Genomic DNA, 26,047 nt, shown 5'->3' with positions numbered 1-26,047 from the left:
GTCAGTGTTGCAACGTATCTCTCTCTCTCTCTCTCTCTCTCTCTCTCTCTCTCTCTCTCTCTCTCTCTCTCTCTCTCTCTCTCTCTCTCTCGTCATTTATCAGATAAGGAAACGATGGTGGCTTATATCACAAAACAGGCAGTACTATCACTCATTTCCAGTTGTGTAGCTGTGTAATGTCCTACCACGATCTACAACCATCACTACTGCCTCTCACACCACCACTAACTAATAAGACGCAGTAAATAATCTACTACGTTGACTGAGGCGAGACAAGACAACGAGGTGACGTGGTTAAATAAGCGAGTCGACGAGTGAAAATAATATCCGAATAGTGAATCGTTGTGAGAGCTTCAAGTGGGCAATGTATAGACGTAAGTACAGAAGGATAAGTAGGAGGGGATGGAGACAGAAGGGGTATTTGGTATTAGTGGAGTTATTGCAAACAAGGCAACCAATGAGAGTCTTGCTGTGTACATATTTAGTGAAGAATGGTGACTTTTTGAGTAACTAGACAGTGAAAACTAGTAATTGAGTTGTATATGTACTAACTACTGAAATTTCACATGAGTGGAATGCCAAAGGTTACAGTGGCTAAGGCAACGCAAAAGACATGAATGATAAGCCACTAAAGCTTCAAGTTCATTAAGATTAAGTCAGACAGTTTACTCAAAATCATGTCTTTAAATCTCCCTGTTAAGAGGATTCAAGTCATAAAGATTTCAAGTCACATTATTTATTTAACATGTTTTAGTAGAAACTATCGGAGTTTTCAAGGTACTTACGTGATTCTAGTGGGAGAGATAAGCATTTTATACTATAAGTGAAGGAAAAACACGTGAGATTCCAACTAGCCCTTGTGGCAAAGTGTTTATTAATAGGAGGTACGGTCACATAACACAGGAAACAGGAAGCCAGGCAAGTCCAAGCGAATTGTTACCACCAGCGCCCAGTGTTCTTAATAACCAATGTACTTCTCAGGGAGACTGATTTGGGTGAAGATAGTGGTGATGTGCGTGACGATGGTGCTGATGGTGAGTCTGGGTCAGCATCAATTCTCAAGAACAGTGAGAGTGAAGAAGACTGTTAAGGATAATAAGGTAATGTGCTGTGTGTGTGTGTGTATTTCACTTCACTGTTTGATCTGCTGCAGTCTCTGATGAGACAGCCAGACGTTACCCTACGGAGCGAGCGCAGAGCTCATTATTTCCGATCTTGGGATAGGCCTGAGACCAGGCACACACCACACACCGGGACAACAAGGTCACAACTCCTCGATTTACATCCCGTACCTACTCACTGCTAGGTGAACAGGGGCTACACGTGAAAGGAGACACCCAAATATCTCCACCCGGCCGGGGAATCGAACCTCGGTCCTCTGGCTTGTGAAGCCAGCGCTCTTACCACTGAGCTACCGGGTGTGTGTGTGTGTGTGTGTGTCCAATTAACACTTATGTACCTTGTGTTCCCTATTTTCAAAACCCTCTAGTGGATGTTACACTGATTTTTTGCGTTTTTCATAGATAAAGTGACAAATTAATAGCGGGAAAAACAGTCTTGGGAACCCCGCCTCTCATCACTGTGATCTTTGAGAATGTCATGGTTAGAGATCAAGCGTTTCAGAATACGGTCGTTCCTCTACCTATACTGTTATAATGACTGGCAATATTACATTTCCACAGCCACACATCCCAAACCAGCCCAACCAAATCCGAATAGGTGCGCCGCCAGACGTTCCCCGACACTTCCTGATCGAAGAGCCTGACGCGTGCACAAGGCAGGGCGACAGCTTGGAGGTGGTGGTGTTCGTGCACTCCGCCATCAAGAGGGTGGAGCAGCGCAGCCTCACACGCCTCACCTGGGCCAACTCCAGCGTCATCAATATGTCGGTGGTGTTCATGGTGGGCCGCGCCAAGAGCACCGAGGAAAGCAACATTGTAAACCACGAGAGTGAGCTTTACCATGACATTGTGCAGGTAAGGAAGGCGTGGGCATGGCTGTACCGGGCTTGCCACACTGGATATAAGCCGTTCATTGGCCACGACGACACACTCAGCGGCAAGGCATGTCCGTACTGGTGGTGTGTAACTAGTACTTGTAACTCTAACCTCATTGACGCGTCCTTATCTCGCCGCAGGGTGATTACGGGGACCAGTATCGCCTCCTAACATACAAGGCACTCTCTGCCCTCTACTGGGTCAACAAACACTGTGCCCATGTGCCGTGGACGCTCCATGCGGACGACGACCTGCTCGTCGACACCCACGTCCTGAAGAGCTTCATCGAGGAGTTCGACAACAGCAAGGACAGGAACAACCTGCACTGCAGACTGTTGAAGGCGCAGCGTGTGTATAGGAAGGGCCGCTGGAGAGTGATGCGAAAGGAGTTTCCTGGCAGACGATACCCGCCCTTCTGCCAAGGCATCCTATGGCTGCTGCCCACCAAGGAAGTGTCCAGGTTGCTGCGGGCGTCTGCCGCGGTGAAGTTCCTATGGGTGGACGACGCGTACATCACCGGCCTGCTGGCCAAGCAGAGCGGCATCAAAATCTCCGGCATCCCCAATGAGCGCTTCGGCATTGCGGCATTCAATGAGAGTGATGTGGGCAACAAGCTGGCATGGTTCCACCTGCGCGGGATGAATCTGACGCAGCTGTGGTCTGGCATCCTGGAATACTACAACACCACCACCACCCCTACCCTCCACCATTGAGACGTCGTGACAGGACGGCCTGTCACGACCACCAACACCACGACCCTCACTGGCCACGTGTCAGTCGAAGCACGGAGGTGGGAGGCCACAGGGTCACACGGCCAACAGACGGCACGGAATAAAAGGCCATTGCTGTCTGGAGGATGAAGGCGTCAAACGCAGCGCTGAGTGATGGTTGCACTGCACTCAGCACTGCCACACGCCAGTCAGTCACTCACCACAGTGCATAGCAGAGCATCGTGTCCGCTCCACTCGCTCACGCTCACCATCACATTACCTTGCTTCCCTGAATTCCTGTTTTTGTTTCCTACACTTCTATATTTCCGCTTGCTGATAAATCTCTGAACCACATCCTATCCATGCATCGACCGCCGTGACTCACGCTATCACGCAAATCACCCCACTCTCCCTCAGTGGCACACTCATTCACGCTGCATGTCACGTCTAATTCATCTCACACTAACACACCAATCTCTGTGCCACACTGTCACTCACACTTCATCCCTGACCTTACATTGACTCACTGTCACAAACATACACACTATCACCAGCATGCCATATCATATCACACCTTATTTCACCACACTAACATGACTCTGTACACACAATTGCATCACTGTGAAGCTGATAAGAGGAGCAAAGGACACAATGAATAATGAACTAAAGCTGGGAACATTCTCAGGAAGTTATTTATAATGTTGGTGCCACAGACACGATGAGATTGAGTGAAATGTGAGGTGAATGTGAGATCATCAAAAGAAGTGTTACATTATGTACGTATTTTGGTAACGGTGAGAATCTTAGTTCATTAGAAAGTGGAGGAGTGGTGATCTCTCTCTCTCTCTCTCTCTCTCTCTCTCTCCAAACTCCGATAAGAGTCAACTACTAAGCGTTTCAGAGAGTTTGAGGGCACGTTTTTCTAGAATAACTTTGTAAGGAACACGCATATCATTATGAAATTTTGCCACAGTGTACTTGACACCCTCCCCGAATATTCCAATGTGTCAAGAATCGTCAACAGTATATAAAGTCACTTATCCCTCACGAAGAAACGGACAAGTGGTGAGAAATGGTGACGTAGTACTATCTGTGACGTAGTAACAAGCTCCACCCACATAGTCCCTCCCCCTGCTCCTACCCTCCCTTTCTTCCATCGCCATCCCCATATTTCGCTCCCTTCCTTCCTCCCTCCCTCCCCCTCCCCGTCTATGTATTCCCCTACCTCCTCTCTATCTCTCTCTCTCTCTCTCTTTCTCTCTCTCTGTGTGTGTGTCGGCTGGCCTGGCCACTGCCCGTGACAGTGCTTTAGTTGTGTCCTTTCTATGGGTGCCGTCTCACGTGGGACTCATGGCTAATGATACTGTGGACGGTCTTGCTAAGGCTGCGTGTGGTCTCCCCATGCCTGTAGTGTGTGCCGCGCCCTCCTTACGGTGCTACAGAAATACACGGTTTTCTGCAGTTAATGCCCTGACAGTGAATCGTAGGAACACCGAGCGTGCTGATACTGTATCCATCCATACAGCATTATGACAGCTTCATTGACACCACGCACAAATATCGCCGCCACGGACTCACACACACACACACACACACACACACACGCAAAGTAGAAAACTGAAATATTCACATTTGTAACAGTAAACATGTCTCGCAGGACACACTGGAATCCAGACACACACACACACACACACACACACACACACACACACACACACACACACACACAAATTAGAAAACTTAAATATTTACATTTAGTAACCACCAAAATATTGATGTCTCATGAGCATCAAATCCAAGTTATCATTCAGGAGATATTTACATATAAATATTAAATCCTGTCCTTGTGGTAGCAAGTCTCTCACTGTGGGGCACGCGAGACAATAATGTTTGAGGGTATTGGCGTTGGCAAGGTGACACAACTTACAGGTGGAATAGTGAGGCACATCCTCAGCCTGGGAAACCTGCCACACTGGTCGGTAACCTAATCTAAGCCTAGCACTTATGACATTGCGTCTGCGGACCATGAGTCCGTGGCGGCGATATTTGTGCATGGTGTCAATGAAGTTGTCATTATATACTGTTTACGATTTATGACACATTGGGATATTCGGGGAGGGTGTCAAATACACTGTGGCAAAATTTCATAATGATATGCGTTTTCCTTACAAAGTTATTCTAGAAAAACGTGCCCTCAAACTCTCTGAAACGCTTAGTAGGCTACATGGACACCTTCAAGTGTTATCAGCAAACTATACTCAGTTACGCAACACACACCCACACACACACACACACACACGGTAGTTATTCCGCTTCAAGCATCCATTGTAGTCTGAGTAACGACCGTTCACTGGAACACTGCATCACCGCTACATTCAAAACCTCTAAGTTGAAACTACACGAGTTCTGAAGGGTGTTTTCATGGCTTCAGTGACACATTAACAAGATCTCTGCGTTATTAAGGGAGGAAGGCAGTCATGAGCACCAGCTACTCATCTATGTGGCCTCTCGAAATAGTCGTGGTGAGAGAGAGAAGCATTTCAAAATACGGAATTTCTAAAGACAGGTTCCCATAGCCAGTCTCACAATAGCACCTGACATTTCACAGGTTACAGAGGCTTACCACACTCTACACAAAAACACGAAGCTTCTATCGAGAATATCCTCACTAAAACTACTAGCAATCCAAGTGTCAGTATTGTATCATATGTCGCAAATAAAATCTTAACTAGCTATTCACGTAGTTAGTGTAGAGACCTCAGAGTAAGCGGCAAAGATAAGCTTCGAACTCATATGTGAATACTGAAAGCAATCACGAGAGTAAATTTAAGGTAAACTTCGCTAAAATTTACTGGTGTTGGTAGCGGGACTAAAATTGATGTCATGATAGATGTTGTGGTGTGGTGATGTGATGGGGGAACAATGCACTCGTGTGTGTGTGTGTGTGTGTGTGTGTGTGTGTGTGTGTGAGGTAAAGAGACTGAACACTACGAGACACAGTTGGTTAGTAAGTAGTGTTACGGGTGTGGTGCAGCGGCGGCTACGAGCTTCATTAAAGAAAACCATTGGAACAAGAAGAAAATGTGATATGGGTATCTATTATAATTGTTGTAAGCTTATGTACTGTACTTGTGTGAGATAAAAGGCAAAGTAGCTATGTAGTTGGCCAAGCGTTTACTTCACTGCACTCCTAAGACTGTCAATAATGTTAGGCTGTTGTATGAGATGTCCTCTTACAGACGCCACCATTTGACTCCTGGTCAATCCTAATAGCCATCATGTCTCAGCAGCAGCATTTGGTAACCCCAGATAGGGAGAGAAAGATTACAGGCAGGCAGGCCAGTTGGCTTACGTCAGAAACAACTGTTGCCAATGACAACTGCCATGAAAATAGGATGACAGAGGTAATTTTTGTTAGAAATATTTGAAGGAAAATGCTTTAATTAAGTAGGGAGCTGACATACATACAAATGTGTGTGTACCTATTTGTTGGTGTGTCATATATAAACATGTGTAAAGATATTAGTGTATTCGTGTGGACTGTGGCAAATTAATCTCAATATTGTTGCCAAATGCTTTTCGTGGAAAGCGGTCGCGGTTGTCCGGCCTGCCGTAAGTTTGTGTGTAACGCTGTGAGCAGCCTGGCAGGACACGGTGAGACACTGAGAGAAGTGAAGACGAAGATACTGATAAAACTGATAAAAACGAAAAGATTAGTGCGTGTGTAGCCTCTCAGTAATCAGAGGTTGCCTAGTTATACAGTGCTGACGACACAAAAGAGGACAGCGGTGTGTGGGTGGGTCACTGGACCCGCTGGTGACACAGGCAGCCGCCGCCAAACAGTCTTTTTGCTAACGTAAGTAATACATTGGTGTAGCTCATCATTCCACAGTGCTGCCATGTCAGAGCCTCACAATAGGACAACATATCGGTGAACAAACGCATGCCGATAATTAAAAAGGCCCAATAATCCAAGTACTCAATACGTCAACAAACCAATCTCCTGACCCCCTGCCTCTCTCTCAGCCATTATCTGTCTTAATTCTCACTCATTACAGGAACAGCCAGGTCACAAAGTGGAGCCATAGCCCTAATCTTTCATGTACGTTGTTGAAATTGTCTGCAATTTTCTGATTTGTATGTTATGGAGGCCCAGTGAGGAGAAGGGGCCGGGACGTGACGTCATCAGCGGCTCCCGCTAAAATGCTCTGCCGGTCCAAGATCATCGACTTCCACTATTGTATACATATTTGTCTCCGTTAATTTATTTGGAGTCACAAGTACCTTTTAAGGGTTTCTAATGATAGTTCGTTGTGTTTTACGTGTCTTCCATGTTTGAGTTGAGTGAAGCGCGGTGATTTGGAGTGTGTTTAGGACTTGAATGAGAGGCCGAAAATACGTAAAAATTTTCATTCCCGCTATCTGTGATTTTTTATTTGAGGCTGTAGCGAAGCGTTTGTGTTTTCAAAAGTTAGTTTATGATGTGAAAAGTGTACAAGGCTCCTGAAAAGTTAAATATGTGGATTCTGAAATTAGTTTGTAGCCCTGTTAATATTGTAAACAACGTCATTTTTAAATTATTTATTTTTCTAATTCTGCGTGTTGCCAGGTTTTGATATATCAAAATTATAGTTATAATTTTTAGAAAACGTTATCGATTTTGTTTAATGAAATTGGTGGGCTTTAAAATTGTTTTTAAGCATGTCGATATTCCAACACTTTAATTAGTACGATTTTTTAAATAGTTTTATTATTCCTCATCCTGGCAATGTTTTTATATTTTAAGACTTAGTTTTTATTGATAACGAGTCAGAATTTTTATAGCATTTGTGTCCAGCTGCCTTTCTGGGAATCCTCATTTTCAAAATGATTTGCGTAACGTATATATGTGGCGTCATCCAGGGAGTCCCCAGGACAAGGACCCACACCTGGCTCCCAATCCGAGGATGTGGGTCTTGGTGGGTAGGTGGCTGTGTGTGTGTGTGTGTGTGTGTGTGTGTGTGTGTGTGTGTGTGTGTGTGTGTGTTTATGTAAGAATGGTAAGCTGGCCAAGAGCAACAAAAAAATAAAAAATGGCTCACTTAGTTGCCAGTCCTCTTACACACACACACACACACACAGAGAGAGAGAGAGAGAGAGAGAGAGAGAGAGAGAGAGAGAGTGTGTGTGTGTGTGTGTGTGTGTGTGTGTGAGTGTGGTTGGGGGATGTATTGGCTTGTCTTTCGTTATTAAGGGAGGAGCTGTGGCTGGATCGAGACCGACACTTCGCTCCCGGCTGGAGAGTGTGTGTGTGTGTGTGTGTGTGTGTGCGCGTGTGCGTGTGTGTGTGTGTGTGTGTGTTAAATAGCCAGGATGTGTTTTATCAGCGTTAGTGTTTAATGAGGCCCGTATTCGGAAACGCTTTGCTCTCTCACCACGACTATTTTTCAAGGCCACAGAGATGGTTAGCGGTGTTTTCAAGAGTTTTCTACTATTAATACTGTATAAATCTTGTCACTCTGCCTCTAGAACCGTAAAAACACCTTAAAAACCCGTGTAAATTTAAATAAAGCCTTTGAAATACTGGAGGTGACGCACTGAAGTGTTTGAGAATGCGAGTCTGAGTAGAACAATTGACCGTCACGCCAATCTGCCAAGTGAGCGATGTTAGTGTTACACCGACCGGAGTCTGACAGGAGTGACAGTGATAGGGAACACTTATGACGTATTTTTCATCGGTGTTTTAGATCCCTTACCTTTCCATCACTGCCAGACACCACCACTCAACACAAACAGTGCTCACCAAACTTTTCTGGTAAAGCAAATGGAACACAGTACAAGCCATTTTCTTTATTCATGTTAAACAAATACGAGTATCATCGACGTATTTACAGATATGTACACAAAATATGTACAGGATCATAACAATAGTGAAAGCTTCAAGCCGTGCCTTAATATAGAAACGCGCCCCACAGATCAAGCGTAGCGTTGTGTTCAAGTAACTGAACTGATAGGTTATACAAAGACTGATACACAAATAACCGGATGGGGAGTCCCGCTCAGCAATACACAAAGGCTGAGCTAACTGAAAACTTGCTGCATTGTGTATTTAATGTGAAATACTATTGGTTTCAGTATTTCATTAGAGAATTGTTTGTATAGTTTCTTAATAGTGTGAGCCAACTTCTTTTTTTATTTCATGTCACTACACCTCACATCACACCTCACTCTTCACTACTTCACTATTTTTCGTATGGTTTCTTTTTCAGTCTTCTCACTTCTGCGCTCACTTCACTTCCCTTCAGAGTTCATATCAGTCATTCTTAAGGTTTCCCATCGGTATAGTAAATTGTGTCTCAGTCTCTTCATTTCTACACTCAGAACATTTCACATCGCATGCATTCCTCACAATTTACCTTAACTGGCCCTTAGAAATCCTTTGTTAGTCTGGACAGAGAAAATGTGGACGGAATTTTGAGGCAACAATGTGTTACTAGGACTAATTCTTTCTTTGGTAAAATTGTAGACTCGTTACCACATTTATTGTCAATACATTCCTTGCATGTTGAGTTTACTGCGAGTTTACGAAAAGTCTTGAGTGTTTACAATTGATGACCTTGAAGAAAGCTGAATACATATGTGGACTAATTAATAACTCCTTCTTTCCTCTAATATGTAACAGTTTTAGTGCAAGATTTTAGTAATTGCTTTGTCCTTCACTGGCTGACCTAGCGTGGCTCTGGTCATAGTGAGTGTCCGTACCGTACCTACCTTTCTACTACGCGATTCTACACACATACCCTAATTAAAGTGAGTTCTTCTACCTACTAGCTACCTATCTTCACACACACACACACACACACACACACACACACACACACACACACACACACACACTACACCCAACACCAATGAAGAGTAACGAAGACTAAGAACAAAGGAAGGAGATAAGTAGGTGTCAGCTCGCTCGCTCCTCCTCCATCATCCTCCTTCCCTGATCCCGTGGGCTTGGATGTGTCTGCCTTCTTGCCCCAGGGATAGCGTGTAGTGGTCCACCAGGGGGGCCGTGGGGCGGGCTGGGGTTTGGTTCTCCCTCCGAGGCTGGGATCGTTCAAACACGGTGCTGAAAGGAAGAGTATGTTAGGTGTTAGGAAAGGGAAGTGGTGTGTGGTGGTAAAGAGAGCACTACTCTTAGGGTGAGCTAAGGTTGTTGTACTAGTAAATGAGGATTTTTATTGGAGTTAGCTTGTTGAATCTTGAATTTAGATCTGTTTTGAAGGTTTGAGGTTCATTATATGGTAGAATACTGAAAAGTGAAAGATTTGGTGTTTTTGTCGCTGCTACTACTATTACTACTACTACTACTACTACTACTACTACTACTACTACTACTACTACTACTACTACTACTACTACTACTACTACTACTACTACCACCACTGTCTCTACCACTACTACTACTACTACTACTACTACTACTACTACTACCACCACTTCTACTACCATTACTACTACTATAACTACTACTACTACTACTACTACTAACCTTGCTTCACCAGTTTCATGCCATAACTCAGCGCTTCAAGACCTCGCTGGCAGTTCACCCCGGCTTCCATGATAAAGATTTCGTCATCGTCCACCACCTCGCCAGCAAAACACTCGTAGGTGGCCTGGTCTCGCCTCTCAGTGTAGGTGAAGGTGATGTCCCCTTCCACCCATTGACCCAAGCACCTGTACTCTCGCTCTGTCCATAGAGAAAAGGATGCTTAGTAATGTTTCCCTGTACAAATAAGTAATAACAGCGTTTGATTCTAGTAAGAGAGAATTATTCAACGTACAGTGTTATCTTATCTTTTTTCTGCCTTCTCTATTTACAGTCTACAAGAAATAGTCACTGATAAGGATAGTTAATGATATCCTTCATAGCTTGTGCCATTTCCTGACTAGCAAGAAAAGGTTTAACCCCTTCAGTACTGGGGCACATTTCTTTGCCTTGAGTTTTGGGTACGATTAGATGATTTTGTTGACATTAGGAAAGGCCTAAGGAGGTCAGAAGGTTAGTGGCCACAGTCTTCACTATTTGGATCCACCACATGGGTTTCTGAAGCTGTATTAAATCGTCAAATAGTAAGCAGAGTGAATATGGAAACGCGTCATGGTACTGAATGAGGTTAAAAAGGTAAACTGGCAAATTATCCCTTCCCCTTCTCCACTCCCTTTTAACAACTGTTGGCAATAGACAGTCTCGTGAACCAGCTGACTGCACAAATTACACTTCTTGTCTACATTCCCTCTCAGAAGACAGAACTTACCCTCAATCACATCAGAACGGTTGCTGCAGAAGAACACAGTGTAGAACATGATCTCCGGGTTGTTGCAGTCTGAGTAAAGCTTAGCACAGAGCATTGAGTTGTCTGGAATGACGCCCGTGTACTCTCCTGCCACGGGACACGGGGACTGACGGAACCTGTCCACCCCTGCCAAGAAACGCAGAAACATTAGAACATAACACAAGAGCAAAGCGGCATATGAAGATTGATTTAATATGATGTGAACGCTGCTTAGTTTTTCTGCACTCTAATTTAGTTTTAAGGTTAATTATCTCCCTTTTTATTTCAGGTTTAGTAAGATAAGACCATTCTAGGAACATTATAACATAAGACAAGAACACAGGAGCATATGAAGAATGGATCAATTTGCTGTTAACATTGCTTAGTTTCTTTTCTGTTCTCTAGTTTAGTTGTAAGGTTCATTATGTCCCTTTTTATTTTACGAGTAGGTTTAGTGAGATAAGGCCATTCTAGGAACATTAGAACGTAACACAAGAAACAACATATGAAGAATGATTCAGTGTACCATGAAAGCTGTTTAGTTTTGTTCTGTATGCTAGTTTTAAGGTTGATTCTATCCCTTTTTATTTTAGGTTTAGTGAGATAAAGCCCTTCTAGGAGTATTAGAACATAACACAAAAAGACAGCAACTTATGAGGAATAATTTAATGTGCTATGAACGCTGCTTAGATTTTCTGTATTCTAATTTTGTTTTGAGGTTAATTTCATCGGTTTTTATTTCAGGTGTAGTGAGATAAAGCCCTCCTGAGATGAAGCCTTCCCGTTCTCCTGCTCTTCCTGTAGATGTAAGTGTTACAAGTGTTTGATATTCCTGTTTAATTTTAGAAGAAGCTAATGAGAACAGTGGATACTGACTATTAACCCTTTAGCGGGCAGGCATCTTTCTTGAAATACTTAAATCACATGTTTTCGCGCGTTTTTGGTGGACAAGCGGTGACTTATAGATCGTGTCTCTCTGTGATCAAGCAATAGCGGCATATACGTCTTCTCATCACTCTCCGACCACTTACAGCCATCTACGACACATACGGGCAGCCCCAAAGTCAAGCAAGCGTCTCATTTTGGCTGAAGCTGCGGAAATCTGAATTGCGAAGAGTTGCTCCTGCTCCCACGCCCCTCACATAATGGAGGTAAGATCCTATAAATTCTGTATGATATAGCTAGATAGATGTGCGTCAACGTGATGTGTGTGAAATTACCTCAGTTCGTCTAAATTTATTGATACTATGTCGGAAACTTGTATGCTATTGTTGGACGTTTATTGTGTGTCAGGCATGAGTTTTTCTTACTGTGTATATGCAAGTTCTGGTAAATATTCTAAACCATTTGATTATTAATAGAACATACTAAGAGGAATTTTTTTTATATCTCTGTTATTTCTGTTAATGCCCACTAAAGGGTTGACTACCACACTAGTACACATTAAGAATTTCAATGTTACTTTATATTAGCATTACGAGTTACAAGTGAGATGTCTGTTTGTACTCACGGCCTTGAGTCACCCACGAGTCCCAGGTGAGCGAGGCAGGTGAGGAGCATATCCCAGCTTGGTACGTGTCGTGGGCATCTGGACCTGGTGAGGAGATTGCCAGTGTTACTTTCCTATAGTATGAGAGTGGAGAGTAGCAGTGCCAGTTAAAGTTATGTAGAAGTTTTACCATAACACTCAAAATTACCAGTGTTATTTTCCTAGACTATGAGAGTGGAGAGTAGCCGTGTCAGTCGAGTTTATTGCATTTATAAAACCTTTACCGTAACATAGAAAATTAGCAGTGATAGTTTTCTAAACTAAGAGGAGAGTACCAGTGTCAGTTGAGTTTATTGCATGTATAGAAGCTTTACAGTAACATACAAAGACTTAAGACTCACTGATCTGAAACTCCATCACATTTGAGCTTCTTTCTTGCATGGCCAGACACGTGAAGCCTTCCTCCCCACTGTGAAGGAAAAGAATACTCAGAATAATGTTAAGAATAGTCTGTCATTTAAAATCCAGCTGAGAGAGAGAGAGAGAGAACCAAGTAAAAGAGACTCGTTCATGTTGTCTCGATCTCTGTGAAAGAAGAAGAGGAGAGTAGAAGAGTGAGAGGAGAATAAGAAGATTTAACCACTTTAGTAGTGGAGCCCCTTGAGATTTGTGTACGAATAGACCATTTTATTGACATCAGGAAGGATCTATGGAGGTCAGAAGATTAATGGCCACAGTCTTCACTATTTCAATCCCCCACATGAGTTTTTGAAGCTGTATAAACACACCAAATAGTAAGTAGAATGAATATGGGAAACGCGTCACAGTATTGAAGAGTTTAAGAATGTAAAGAGAGAATAGAAACAATGATAAATGGAGCCATAGATGAAATAGATATAGTAAGGACAGAAGAGACATGACCAGATAGATGGATAGATACATAAACAGTGTAAATAAAAAACGTAGGATGTTGCAGTGGAGACAGGTGTTGTGTCAGGAAAAAGTGTTGAGGAAAGGGTTAAGGTAAATTGCGGGGAATGCAGCGTGTGACGGGAGGTCTTTAAGGGACAAAGAAGTGGCGTTCCTCAAGGTGATCCAACCCTTAGTGTTCATCAGCCCGTGTTCCCTCCACCACCACCACCACCACCACCACCACTGTCACTACTACTACTACTACTACTACTACTACTACTACTACTACTACTACTACCACTATAAACTACCTTTTTTAGATTATGTGGAAAAAGAAGGTGATTCTCGTGTTAATATTAATGCTATCTCGTTACTTAGGTTTAATTAGCAGGAAGTTAAGTAAGATTAGTTAGTTTGTTAGTAGACAGATTAGCCAGTTAAAGCAGTGAGTGTGTGTGAGTGAGTGAGTGAGTGAGTGAGAGAGGCAGTCAGCTAGTACCCATTACCCCATCAGTCTGTCTCCATTACAACACGATGACAACAAACAGGAGAAAAAATAAATAGAGAAAGGGAAAACTGAGGAAAAATAAAGGGAAAGAATGTGGTAAAAACAAAAAAAGGAAAATTGAGAAAAAAAGGGAAAAAAGGGAAACAGACAAGAAAGGAATAATATTGTATCTTTTCCCAGTCTTTCCTGCAGCGCCATTTCTGAGAGCAGAGGAAGTAATTTTCCCCACCACACTCTCCACTTCCTTTGAGAGAGAGAGAGAGAGAGAGAGAGAGAGAGAGAGAGAGAGAGAGAGAGAGAGAGAGAGAGAGAGAGAGAGAGAGGAGAGGGAGAGGGAGAGGGAGAGGGAGAGGGAGAGGGAGAAAGAGAGAGGTTTCATTTTTGTCTGCCCTTGATATTCGGCGACTATAAACATAGTCTCTCTCTCTCTCTCTCTCTCTCTCTCTCTCTCTCTCTCTCTCTCTCTCTCTCTCTCTCTCTCTCTCTTCAATGATTTGTCTATTCTTACTTTATTTTCATTATTTATCCTTTATTTATCTATTCCGTTTCTCTTTTTCCTTTTTGACATAGAGAGAGAGAGAGAGAGAGAGAGAGAGAGAGAGAGAGAGAGAATTTTCCCACGTGCTTCACTTGCCTTTTAAACTTAGCCGCACATTTCCTCACCCCCACCCACAAACTAAATAGGGAGAAGGGGGGAGGGGGCTGTGGGAAACGGAAGAGAGTGGACAGGTAAGTAGGGGGAGTAGTTAATAGGAAGATTACCAGGAGCGGAAAGGAAGAAGGGAGATGACCAATAAAGAGGAAGAGGAAAGGCAGGTGATAATTATAAGGGAAAGATGGACAGATAGATATAAATAGGTACTGAAAGACATACAGACAGACAGACAGATAGATAGATAGACAGACATTTTCTTCTTTTTCCCTCTTTGTTTTCTAATTTGTCATGTTTCCTCCTATCACTTCTCTTTTCTTCTTTATATTTGATTTTATTCTCCTTTCATATTTTTATAAACTAATTTGATATTTCTCTTAATTCCCTCTTCTTCTTCTCTTCTAGTTTCTTCTTCCTTATCTCTCTTTATTTTCCCTCCAAATTCTCTTCTTTTTCATTTCTTTTCCATCCCTTTTTTTCATTATTTTTCTTATCTTCCTTATATTTTCCTCCAAGTTCTCTTCCTCTTTTTTTCCATCACTTTTCTTCTTACCTTTCCTCTTCCTCACAAACAATCTTTAATATTTTCCCTTCTCTTCTAATATTTTCTCCATTATCTTCCTTCTATCTTCCTCCTTGTTCTCTTTCTCTGTTTCTTTTCCATCACTTTTCTTCTTACCTTTCCTCTTCCTCACAAACAATCTAAATATCTTCTCCCACAATTCCTTCCTTCTCTTCTCCCTTCCTCCCACTCCCCTTCTCCCCCAAACCGGAAGGGCGTCACCCCCCATCCCCCCCTCATGGGCGTGTTTCAGAAGGGCGCTTTCTCAGTCTCCTAACAAGCCTTAAACAGCCTTACTACTTAACTCTAATTGCTTGTTATCCTCCTGTTTCCTTTCTTCCTTCTTTCCTTCGCCTCCTTATCCTGTTTTCCTTGACTTGTTATTCATTCTTTTCTTTTCTATTATGATTTATTCTTTCCTTCTTTCATTTCCTTCTTTCTTTCCTTCGTCATGATTCTTTAGATTTTTTTTTCTCTTTCCTTCCATCACGTCTTACACTTCTCCTCCTCCTCCTCCTCCTCCTCCTCCTCCTCCTCCTCCTCCTCCTCCTCCTTTTCCTCCTCCCGTCACATTTCATTCCCCCCTCCTGTTTTTCCTCTCCCTTCCTCTCTCTCCACCTCTTCCTTCCTTCCGTCACGTCCCATCACCCTTCAATTTCCCCTCTCCCTCACCCTCACCCTCTCCCTCTCCCTCTCCCTCTCCTCTGGGTCTTCAACCTCCACAAGGTCGCAACGCTGAAGGGGTCGCCGACGGTGGCCACGCCCTCCTGACACACGTGGCGCCCTTAGTGATGACAGTTCATGCTTGGCTGTGCTCGCAAACCCTATTGTCCGTACGCGTGGGTGTAGCGTGGGTGTACTAGGGGTGTTGGCGTGACGTGTGTGTGTGTGTGTGTGTGGATGGGCGGGTGGTGTTGAATAAGTGCATAAGGAATGAAAGAAGGAAGGAAAAAAGGAAGGAAGGAAGGAAGGATGGGAAGATATTTTATTATGTCGGAACACACACACACACACACTCAGTCACTCACACTCACTCACCACTGCGTCTGGGTGTACACTGGAACAAGCCCCGCCAGCTCCTGTTCTAAGCAATACAGTGTGACAGTCTTGTAAGCCTTGAGGTCTGTGTAGGTAGCCTTGTTGCCTTCAACGTGTAGGTTCTCCCAGCGGCCTGAGCCCACGGAGGGAAGCTGCACCGCGCCTCTGACACCTGCGGGAAGAAAGAGATGTTCCATTCAGTCCATACGTGTGCGTGTATGTGTGTTACGATTACTTTTTCACCATTTCGTACTATTTTATTGATTTCCTTTCCACAGTTTTAAGTTCAATCTTACTCGTTTTTTTTCTTTAGTGTGTGTGTGTGTGTGTGTGTGTGTGTGTGTGTGTGTGTGTGTGTATGAAAGTATAGTAATAGATACATGGGTTAGACTTTCAATAATTACCTCAGACGCGGGGTCATCTTGTGGAATGGGCGTCAGGACAAGAGTTTCAAATCCCTCCCAGGCTGAGTGGAGCTTATTGATACAAGGTTGAGTCTGAGGAGAGAGTCAGGTAGACCACGCCACTCTCATCCACTTTGTACATCTGAAAGTGGAGATTGCCAATAGACTCATAAGAAGATAAGGGAAGCAGTAGGAAGCCATGAACCCTAATGAATCCTGCCTGTCTTCGTGATCACTTGCCTAATCTTTTCAAACTCTCAAAGGATCCAATACGAACAAGTTAATATAATTTTCAGTGGAGGGACGTGGAATAAGAAGGCATTTGGTCACGTAAAGGAGATGAAGGAAAAGAGAGAAATGGAATAAATGACAGAGGAGATAAAAGAAGACAAGGAGACAACAAAGGAGATGAAAACAAGGTAATGGAATAAAAAGAAAGTGAAAAAGTAAGTGACAAAGGGATAAAAGAAGGCAGATAAACAACAACACATAAAACAAGCTAACAAACTAAAAAGGAAGTGAAAAAAATGATCGTCTAGGAGGAAAAATATAACAAAATGTGAGAGTAAGACAGAACCTGATGATGGGGAGGAAGCGACACCTGATAAAAAAGGAACAAAAAAGAATAAGTCAAATATTATCGATGAATATTGGCAAAAAAGTCGAGTTTTGTGTATCTAATAAAAGTCTCCTTAGTAAAAACATGGAAATTGTATGTAGAGAACGTGGCAAATAAGGAAAATTCTCAAAGAAATCATTAAAGTTTATATTTCTAGGCAATTTTCAACACAGGTTTTTCATTATTATTACTATTATTAACAAAGGAAGCTAATTCAGTGAGAGACGAAGAAAATTATAAGAAAAATCACAAAGGTTTGTATTTTTAACTCCCGTGATTACCATGATGCGTTTCCATATTCATTCTGCTTACTATTTGGTGATTTTATACAGCTTCAGAAACTCATGTAGGGGATGAAATAATGAAGACTATGGCCATTAATCTTCTGACCTCCATAGACCCTTCCTAATAAAAAAAAAATGGTTTAATCGTACACAAATGTTAAGGTAAAAATGTGACCCAGTATTGAAGGTACTGAAAGATCTTGGGAAGTGCTATTTTTATCACCATTATATTCATTTACAAAGGATGCCATTTTTATAAGACGAATGTTGAAAATACAAAGATAAAAACAAGTATAACAGAAAAAAGGAACAAAAGGATGCAGAACCTGTTGAAAAGTAAATAAACTCAAAGAATGATGATGATTTTCGAATGTATGAATTGAAAGATCGCACTAAGAAAGGTTCAGTGCATCAATTAGCGTCAGTGAGTTAAGTAAAGGTGATGAAAGAACTGAATTATGACATGAGAGTTATTACACACACACACACACACACACACACACACACACACACACACACACACACACACACAAACAGATAAGAAAATGAAGAAAGAGGAATTATCTAGCACAGAGAGAGAGAGAGAGAGAGAGAGAGAGAGAGAGAGAGAGAGAGAGAGAGAGAAAATTAAACCTCAACCAGAAGAGAGAAAAAAAATAGAGGGCTTTTGACCGACAATACTTCCTGTGGGGGAGAGAGAGAGAGAGAGAGAGAGAGAGAGAGAGAGAGAGAGAGAGAGAGAGAGAGAGAGAGAGAGAGAGAGAGAGAGAGAGAGGAAGAAGGGCGGTGAGACGTGAAGACATTTAAGGCGAGAAAAGTTTACGGAAGGCCATTAGCTACGGTCTCCCCTCACCCCCCATAGTACTAACGAGAGAGAGAGAGAGAGAGAGAGAGAGAGAGAGAGAGAGAGAGAGAGAGCATCAATTTCTACATTAAAAGCTTCAAAACTCCATTGCATCTTTTTAATATAAAAAAAAAACAATAAGAGATTCCAATTCCTTCATTTAAAGCTTCAAAACACCAATTTATCTCCCTTAACACTACAAAGTCCATTAAAAAAAAACATCAAATCCTTCATTTAAAGTTTCAAAACCCTTATTAAAAACTTGCAATTATAGAAGACAAGAAAAATATCTTCAAATCACATACTAAAGGCTTCAAAAATCTATTCCAGCTTCTCTCGACGCGTCCTTTAGTTTCTTCTCTTTATATTTATACTCCTTTCTAAGCTTCCTTTTTTTTCTTCCTTTATTTAGTGTCACGTAAGAAAAAAAAGTAAAAACTAAGACATCTGTGTCCTCGCTAGTCTTAATAGCAGCTAGCGAGGATAATGGCTGCTAGGGAGAAGGGAGGAGGAGGAGGAGGAGAAGAAGGAGGAGGAGGAGGAGGAGGAGAAGGAGGAGGAGGAGGAGATGAAAAGGTTCTTGTTCTCCTTAATGTGTTAGTAATTATGCGTAAAAATGACGTGTGTGTCTTATTAAAAAGGTACTTTGTCACGAGAGAGAGAGAGAGAGAGAGAGAGAGAGAGAGAGAGAGAGAGAGAGAGTTAGCCATTCAGTCAGTCTCTCAGTCATTCTCGTAACCAATCAGTCAGTCAGTCAGTCTTTACATTAGTCATTCAGTCAATCGTTCAGTCGTTTCCTCAGTCAATCAGTTAGTTAATCGCTCAATCTTTCAGTCAGTCAGTCAGTCTTTCACTCCGTCAGTCTATCATTCAGTCGGTCAATCTATCATTCAGTCAGTCAGTCTATAATTCAGTCAGTCAGTCAGTCTTTCAGTCAGTCAGTCTTTCAGTCCGTCAGTCTATTATTCAGTCGGTCAATCTATCATTCAGTCAATCATTCAGTCAGTCAGTCAGTCTTTCAGTCAGTCAGTCTATCATTCAGTCAGTCAGTCTATCATTCAGTCAGTCAATCATTTTTTCCTCAGACGAGAAAAAAGCTGTTAACGAAAAAATGGTCTTGACGAGGTGGCATAATAAATGAAGGTGGATGAACTGTGTCCACTCCTCTCCTTTCTCCACCTCCTCCACTTGAACTTTCCTCCATATCCGGTTTAGTAACTTAAAAATCCTCCTTCTGATCCTCTATATTTGCGTCTTTATGGGTTCGAATCCTCTTTAAGGGAGTTTAAGTAGGATTTTGATCGACGTGGGTGTTTTAAAGGGGTTCTGTTAGTTTTTCGGGGGGTTAGAGAGTGGGAGGGTTTCGAATGAGGGGTAAGACGCACTGTCTGACCGGATGTGACGTCATGATTGTGGTGGCGACGACTCTCCAGTGAACCTCCTTCTCCTCCTCCTCCTCCTCCTCCTCCTCTGTGTCTCTTCCACTTCCTCCTTCCCATCCTTAACTTCCCCACCACGTACCATAACCACCTCCTGCTACTGCTGCTTCTGCTCCCCTCCTCCTCCTCCTCCTCCTCCTCCTCCTCCTCCTTCCTCCTCTTCCTCCTCCTCCTCCTCTTCTTCTTTTTTATAACTTCCCGTGTCTTCTTTACTTCACTTTGCTGCACTTCTCTGCACTCCTCTTTTCTTCTTCTTCTTCTTCTTCTTTTTCTTTTTCTTCTTCTTCTTCTCTTATATTTAGCTTAATTTTTCTCTCTATTTCAGTAGTAAAGGCTTTCATTTATATTTTTCCAGTCCATGATGTGAAATTCTCACTAATATATACAGCTTCAGATACTTATGTGGGGGATTAGAATAGTGAAGACTGTGGCCATTGATCTTCTGACCTTCATAGACCCTGCTGGTGTCAAAGAAATGGTCTTATTGTACACAAATCTCAAGACAAAATGCGTCCCGGTATTGAAGAGGTTAACATAATTTTGACCCACGCTGTAGTTTCAATAGTGACTCCTTTTTGGTTTTTTGTCACTGGTTCCGGAATCTGTCGAGATATTTTTAATGTATTTTTAAAGAGCGTCCCGTTTTCTTTGAAGGGAAATGGCGGAGAGAAATGTGTGACCGCAGACTCGCGCATGACTGACCACACCCACAAAAACTAACATAATAATAATAAGAAAAGGATCAAATAAAACCCACAGGTATTTTTATTCTCGTTTGGAAAAAGTTGAGAGAGAGAGAGAGAGAGAGAGAGAGAGAGAGAGAGACGACGTCCTTTGATGATTAATACGAAATCCTTCAGTTTTCTGCTGCATTCTTACACTGTGCATCGTTCAGTTGGCGCAGAATGTGTCAATAAAATAACAACATGATAATCTAATAGAAAAGAGAAGAAGAATGGACAGAAGATTGAATAGAAGATTAAATTAGTAGGTATATAAACGTACATCGCCATAGTATACGTAATAAAAGCAGATTGGACTAATTGTTATTTTCAGGCATATAAGTTTAAGTTTAATTCCTAACTCATTCAGTACCATGATGTGTTTCCATATTAATTCTGCTTACTATATGGTGATTCTATACAGCTTCAGAAATATCTATGGGGGGATTGAAATACTGAAGACTGTGGCCATTAATCTCCTGATCTCAAAAGACCCTTCGTAATCTTAATAGAATTGTCTAATCGTGCACAAATCTCAAGGTAAAATCCCAGTATTGAAGGATTTAGAAATATGATTAGGCGTCCAAAACATGTAGTACTTCCAAACATATGTGTAATTCAAGCCAGGCTATTCTCAGATATCATAGAGACTTCAAATATTATCACTAAAAACTTATATTACTAAACAAAAGGGGAGTGAATTTAACTTTTAAGAATTATAGAGTTTCAAAACATGCATTACCTTTAAGTACACGCTTTCAATTTACGTTTAAAGAAATAAAAGACATTCATAGCATACCATTCTTAAACATACATCAAATACATCTGAATTAATATCACTGATACCAAACTTTTAACGCAATACATCTATAATCAACACAATTACTCCATTTATACTCACAGCGCATCGGAATCTGGCCTGCGGTGGGTCGTCAGAAGTCGTGATGGCGTCTGCGGGGGTGGCCACTGCTGCCGGATCGTGTAGGGCTAAATACCTCTGTCCATCACTTCCCTCCCAGTCTCCGAGGCACTCATACCTCTTACCTGGCGAGAAGGAGCATGACAGGGCGTTAAATGCAAGTTAACCCATTCAAAACCATGACAAGTTTCCATATTCATTCTGCTTAATATATGGTGATTTAATACAGATTTAGAAACTTATGTGGGGGATTGATATAGTGAAGACTGAGGCCATTAATCTTCTGACCTCCATAAACCCTTCCTAGTGTCAATAAAATGGTCTAATCGTGCACAAATCTTAGGATAAAAATGTATCCCAGTACTAAAGAGGTTAAAGATACGAAGAATAGAAAATAGAGTTGATAGAAGGATAGGTGGTGGTGGTTAGTGGGTGTTTAGGGTACTATGGATAGATTTGTAATTTTAAAGCATGTGCGGTTTGTTTTACGGTACAAGATTGTTACAGAGACGGAGAAGGAATGATAAGAGAGATAAAAGAAAGTCATAAAATGGAGAAATAACAAGGAATGTGAGAAAAAAGATAAAGGAAGACTGATAGAGAAAGGAACTCACACATATACACAAATTAACATCAACACCCAAAATAATCACTGAGATAGAATTATTAAAATGATAAGAGAGATAGGAGAAGTAATAAAGTGGAGAAATTACGAGGAATATAAGAAAGAAGGAAGATAGACAGAAGGAGAATGATAGAAACACACACACACACACACACACACACACACACACACACACACACACACACACACACACACACACACATACACAAACCAACACACAAAACACTCACTAAAATCCGCGAAGGTGCATCTATGGAACTGAACATTGAGGGAGTTCCCGGCAGGACAGTTGGCAATACTCGAGGTGGGTTGAGGACACTCCATGGCGCTCTCCCTCCCGTCATTAATGTTGTAGGTAAACTTGTAGCGTCCATTGAGGGGACAGTACACAGCATCCAGCGTCTCCCCTTCAAGTGTGCCTGTCTCTGGAGGTTTGAAGTGAGTGTTAGTAGGTAAGGGGAAGTTTGAGAGAGAGAGAGAGAGAGAGAGACTTTATATAAATGGAAGATAGGGTAGAAAAGCATGAGAGAGGCAGGGATGAAGAGAGGATATACACACACACGTAATCATAAAAGAACACACACACACACACATGCACACAGGAAATCCATGCTCATAAATTAAGTCATAATCTTTGCACTGAAACAAACTAGAGCGCGGAACGTGACATGAAAGGAAAATGTAAAATGAGAACAAGAAGAGACCAAAAAAAAAAAAAAAAAAGAAAAAGCTCTACCGAATCATATCAACGAATTCTTTATTTTTTCACGTGATAAGATTAGAATATTTACGTTTTTTTCATTTATTTTTATATCACACGTTACCTCAATATAAATGGATGTGCGTGTGTGTGTGTGTGTGTGTGTGTGTGTGTGTGTGTGTGTGTGTGTGTGTGTGTGTGTGTGTGTGTGTGTGTGTGTGTGTGTGTGTGTGTGTGTGTATCCTTCCGTCTCAAGCCTGCTCTTCTAATGGCATTCCTTCACAGCTGTTGCAGGAAGTGACGTCAGGAAGACAAGAATATACCGCAGAGATGACTCAGATATGGGGGTGTGACTCAGTGTGACTCATTAATGAGGCTGGCTGGCCCTCACGATGGACAGAAAAACTTAGTCCATCTTAGCGGTAACCTACACATCCTACTTTTTTTTTTTTTTTTATGTAAGAGGGCAAAAAACTGGCCAAGAGCAACAAAAAGATGAAAAAAAGGCCCCACTCAGTTACCAGTTCCCTTACATGTCCGAAATGGTTAGCCAAAGACAGGGGTCAATATCTTGAAACCTCCCTCTTAAATAAAGTCAAGTTACATAGCATAACCTCACCAAACGTGCCTATTTGAAAATTCAATAGCAAAACCCACCTTATAAGACCTTTACAATCAACAAGAATTTTAAAAACAGTAAAATAACCCTTATATCAACTCACTGTACAGCATTATCTCCCTGGTCTTCCTCTCCCTGATGTGTGCTTTGGTGGGGCAAGTGTGCAGCGCCGCCTCCTCTGTCGTGTAGCATTTATTGAGTCCCTCATTGTGAACCTCAAGGATGTGGCGAGACCGAAACTCCAGGTGGAAGCAGCGGATACAAGCTGTGCCACCCGTGCTGTAGTGAGAGGCAGCGTTAGTGGCAAGGAGGAGAGGGGCGGTGTGCATGTACCGTTCCTCTTCTTTGGTTACTGAAGGGAAGCATAGGGAAAGTCTGGGTGAGTTTGGTGAGAAATAAAATGGGTATGGTGTGTGTGTGTGTGTGTGTGTGTGTGTGTGTGTGTGTGTGTGTGTGTGTGTGTGTGTGTGTGTGTGTGTGTGTGTGTGTTTTACTGTTTCTTGTCGTTGGTTAGTGGAGGAAAGCACAGGAAGGGTACGGGTGAGTCTAGTGAGAGAAAAACAGTTTTGGGTAAATTAATAAGATCATTTGATGGATCACTGCTATGTATAAGTCTCTCCCCACTCACTCACTCACTCACCCACTTACCTATCATACAGAATCACATTGCCGCCACCTGTGCCTCCGCCGCCAAGTCTCTTGTGACACTGGCCCCAGATAGGAATGGAGTCCTCTCTTATGACGACCTGCAGGTAGTTGATCTCGGAGCCCACACTGATGATGCTCTGGGTCACGTAAACACCTTGATACTCCAGGTTGAAGTAGCACACGGCCTCCCCTGTAACGAAGACAAAAGGTTTATTGATTTTTCTATATACAATGTGTACTTTTGACGGGAATTTATTGGCTAAAAGATGTAATGTTTTGCGTACCTCTTATGTGAAAGCCCACTTGTTAGGGAACCACTATACCCTGAGTAAAGAAGGCGTTCCTACATTCCAACCGTGGTCAGGATTCGAACCCATGCGCTTGAAGACCCCTCGGACCCCAAAGCGCGTGTGGTTCTAATGTTTATTTATTTACTCGTATATTGTCTTATCTACTCGAACTTGAAGTAAGGTGTGGGAAAATGCCTGTTTGTTTACTCGTTCGAAGGAAGAGAGTTATGTGTCTATTAACCTTTTCAATACTGAGACGCATTTCTACATTGATTTTTTGGGTATGATTAGACGATTTTATTTACATTAGGAAAGGTCTATGGAGGTCAAAATAAAATGGCCAGAATCTTTACTATTTTAATCCCAACATATATTTCTGAAATTGTATAAAATCGCCAAAATAGCAACAAGAACGAATATGAAAATGCGTTCTGGTACTGAAGCGATTAAATATATTTGCTTTAGAGTTGCACAGGATGAGAGAGAGAGAGAGAGAGAGAGAGAGAGAGAGAGTGTGTGTGTGTGTGTGTGTGTGTGCCTGTGTGTGTGTCTGTTTGTAAACTTGTGTTTGTGTGTGTGTTGAACAATTAAATCAAGCACGTATTGTCTAGAAAGCCGCCATATGACAGAAATGAAGGCGAATGAAGTGAATATTTACCGAATAAACACAGGAAACTAGTCAGACAGAAGCAAATAACGAAAAACATTGAAATAACGCAAAGAAAACGAACACATTAATGAAAACAGGGAGGAACAATGCATGCACCAAAGGGGAGCAAAAATAAATTAAGATACAAGTGATTTGCCAAGTAAGAAAATAATGAAAATAATGAAAGGTATTGGAATAACTTGAAGAAAATGAACATAGTATTGAAAAGAAAAATAAAAATAAAACAAGATGAAGGGAAATAAGTTGAGATGAAAATATACGTACTGATTTTACGGAATGATATTAATATGCAAATTCTAAAGTGTTGTCTTAATGGTAATCATAGTTTTCGATTAAGAAATAATGAAAATATATGATCACATGAAAAGAAAAGGATAATAAAAGATGTGAAATAGATATACAGTAAGACAAAAACAGAAATTTGTCCATTACATTTTACTTTTCTTATTTAATAACCTGAATAATCAATGTTTTTTTTTCAAGCCTGATAGAAAATAAAGAATAAGTGCAAAAATATCACCGATTGAATTATTTTCTTTCTCATTCTTGGCAGAAACAATTAAAAAAAAGAAAGAAAGAAAATCAACTTAATTTCCAGTTTCAGAGCAATTTTCCCCATTATTAAACCCGCGGCGAGAAGTAAGAGGCAATTAAAGAAAACGAGAGTCGCCTCGAGAGATTTAATGGTAGACTGAAGGAAAATGAGCTCGCCTTTCCGTAGCAGCTGTGTTATATATGATGGGTCCCGCTCCCTTCCCCAAGCCACAAATTAAGGGTCTCCCAAGGGTAATAGTTAAGGGATGCTCTCTACACCCCCTAGGAATACGAATTTGGGTCTTAAGAAACGTATGTGTAAGAGTGAAGAGAGGAGGAAGAGGAAGAGGTAAAGGAAGAGGAGGAAGAGGAGGAGGAGGAGAAAGGAGAGGAGGAGGAGTTTTATATCATTGTGTGTGCGACAGGGAGCGACACATACACAAGCGCACGCACACGCACACACACACACACACACACACACACACACACACACACACACACACACACACACACACACACACAAACAGGCGGGTTTTTTTCAGACTACGACTAT

The 26,047-nt window shown here is 41.9% G+C and overlaps 2 protein-coding genes and 1 pseudogene across 3 annotated transcripts in view; 2 read left to right on the top strand and 1 right to left on the bottom strand.

The window, feature by feature from the left end:
• Positions 1-156: 156 nt before the first annotated feature.
• LOC123507443 (beta-1,3-galactosyltransferase 2-like) lies at positions 157-3,647 on the top strand. Of its 2 annotated transcripts, XM_045260319.1 has the most exons (4): positions 157-374; positions 982-1,100; positions 1,683-1,976; positions 2,138-3,647. In XM_045260319.1, exons 1-4 carry the CDS (start codon positions 365-367, stop codon positions 2,708-2,710), a joined length of 996 nt encoding a protein of 331 aa, XP_045116254.1. In that variant the 5' UTR covers positions 157-364; the 3' UTR covers positions 2,711-3,647. The 2 variants fall into 2 exon arrangements, with proteins under 2 accessions (XP_045116254.1, XP_045116253.1); XM_045260318.1 differs by lacking the exon at positions 157-374 and having other exon boundaries at positions 382-1,100.
• A 243-nt stretch (positions 3,648-3,890) lies between these two features.
• The window catches only part of LOC123507441, a 106,719-nt gene continuing 84,562 nt past the window's right edge, over positions 3,891-26,047 (top strand). The window contains exons 1-3 of the mRNA XM_045260316.1: positions 3,891-6,563; positions 11,761-11,822; positions 12,050-12,167. The gene's annotated coding sequence lies outside the window, so the exon portion shown is untranslated. The remainder of the gene's footprint in view (positions 6,564-11,760; positions 11,823-12,049; positions 12,168-26,047) is intronic.
• Positions 8,522-26,047, bottom strand: part of LOC123507442 — a 29,980-nt pseudogene continuing 12,454 nt past the window's right edge.

Source organism: Portunus trituberculatus, chromosome 22, assembly GCF_017591435.1.
Source record: "Portunus trituberculatus isolate SZX2019 chromosome 22, ASM1759143v1, whole genome shotgun sequence".
NCBI classification, from domain to species: Eukaryota; Metazoa; Arthropoda; class Malacostraca; order Decapoda; family Portunidae; genus Portunus; species Portunus trituberculatus.
Note: the sequence above shows the minus strand (reverse complement) of the source record. Positions and strands in the feature narration are given on the sequence as shown.

Coding starts and splice junctions, on each gene's coding strand:
- LOC123507443 (XM_045260318.1), top strand. CDS start 969: ATGTACTTCTCAGGGAGACTGATTTGGGTGAAGATAGTGGTGATGTGC. Junction 1,101..1,682: donor AGACTGTTAAGGATAATAAG/GTAATGTGCTGT, acceptor ACATTTCCACAG/CCACACATCCCAAACCAGCC. Junction 1,977..2,137: donor TTTACCATGACATTGTGCAG/GTAAGGAAGGCG, acceptor ATCTCGCCGCAG/GGTGATTACGGGGACCAGTA.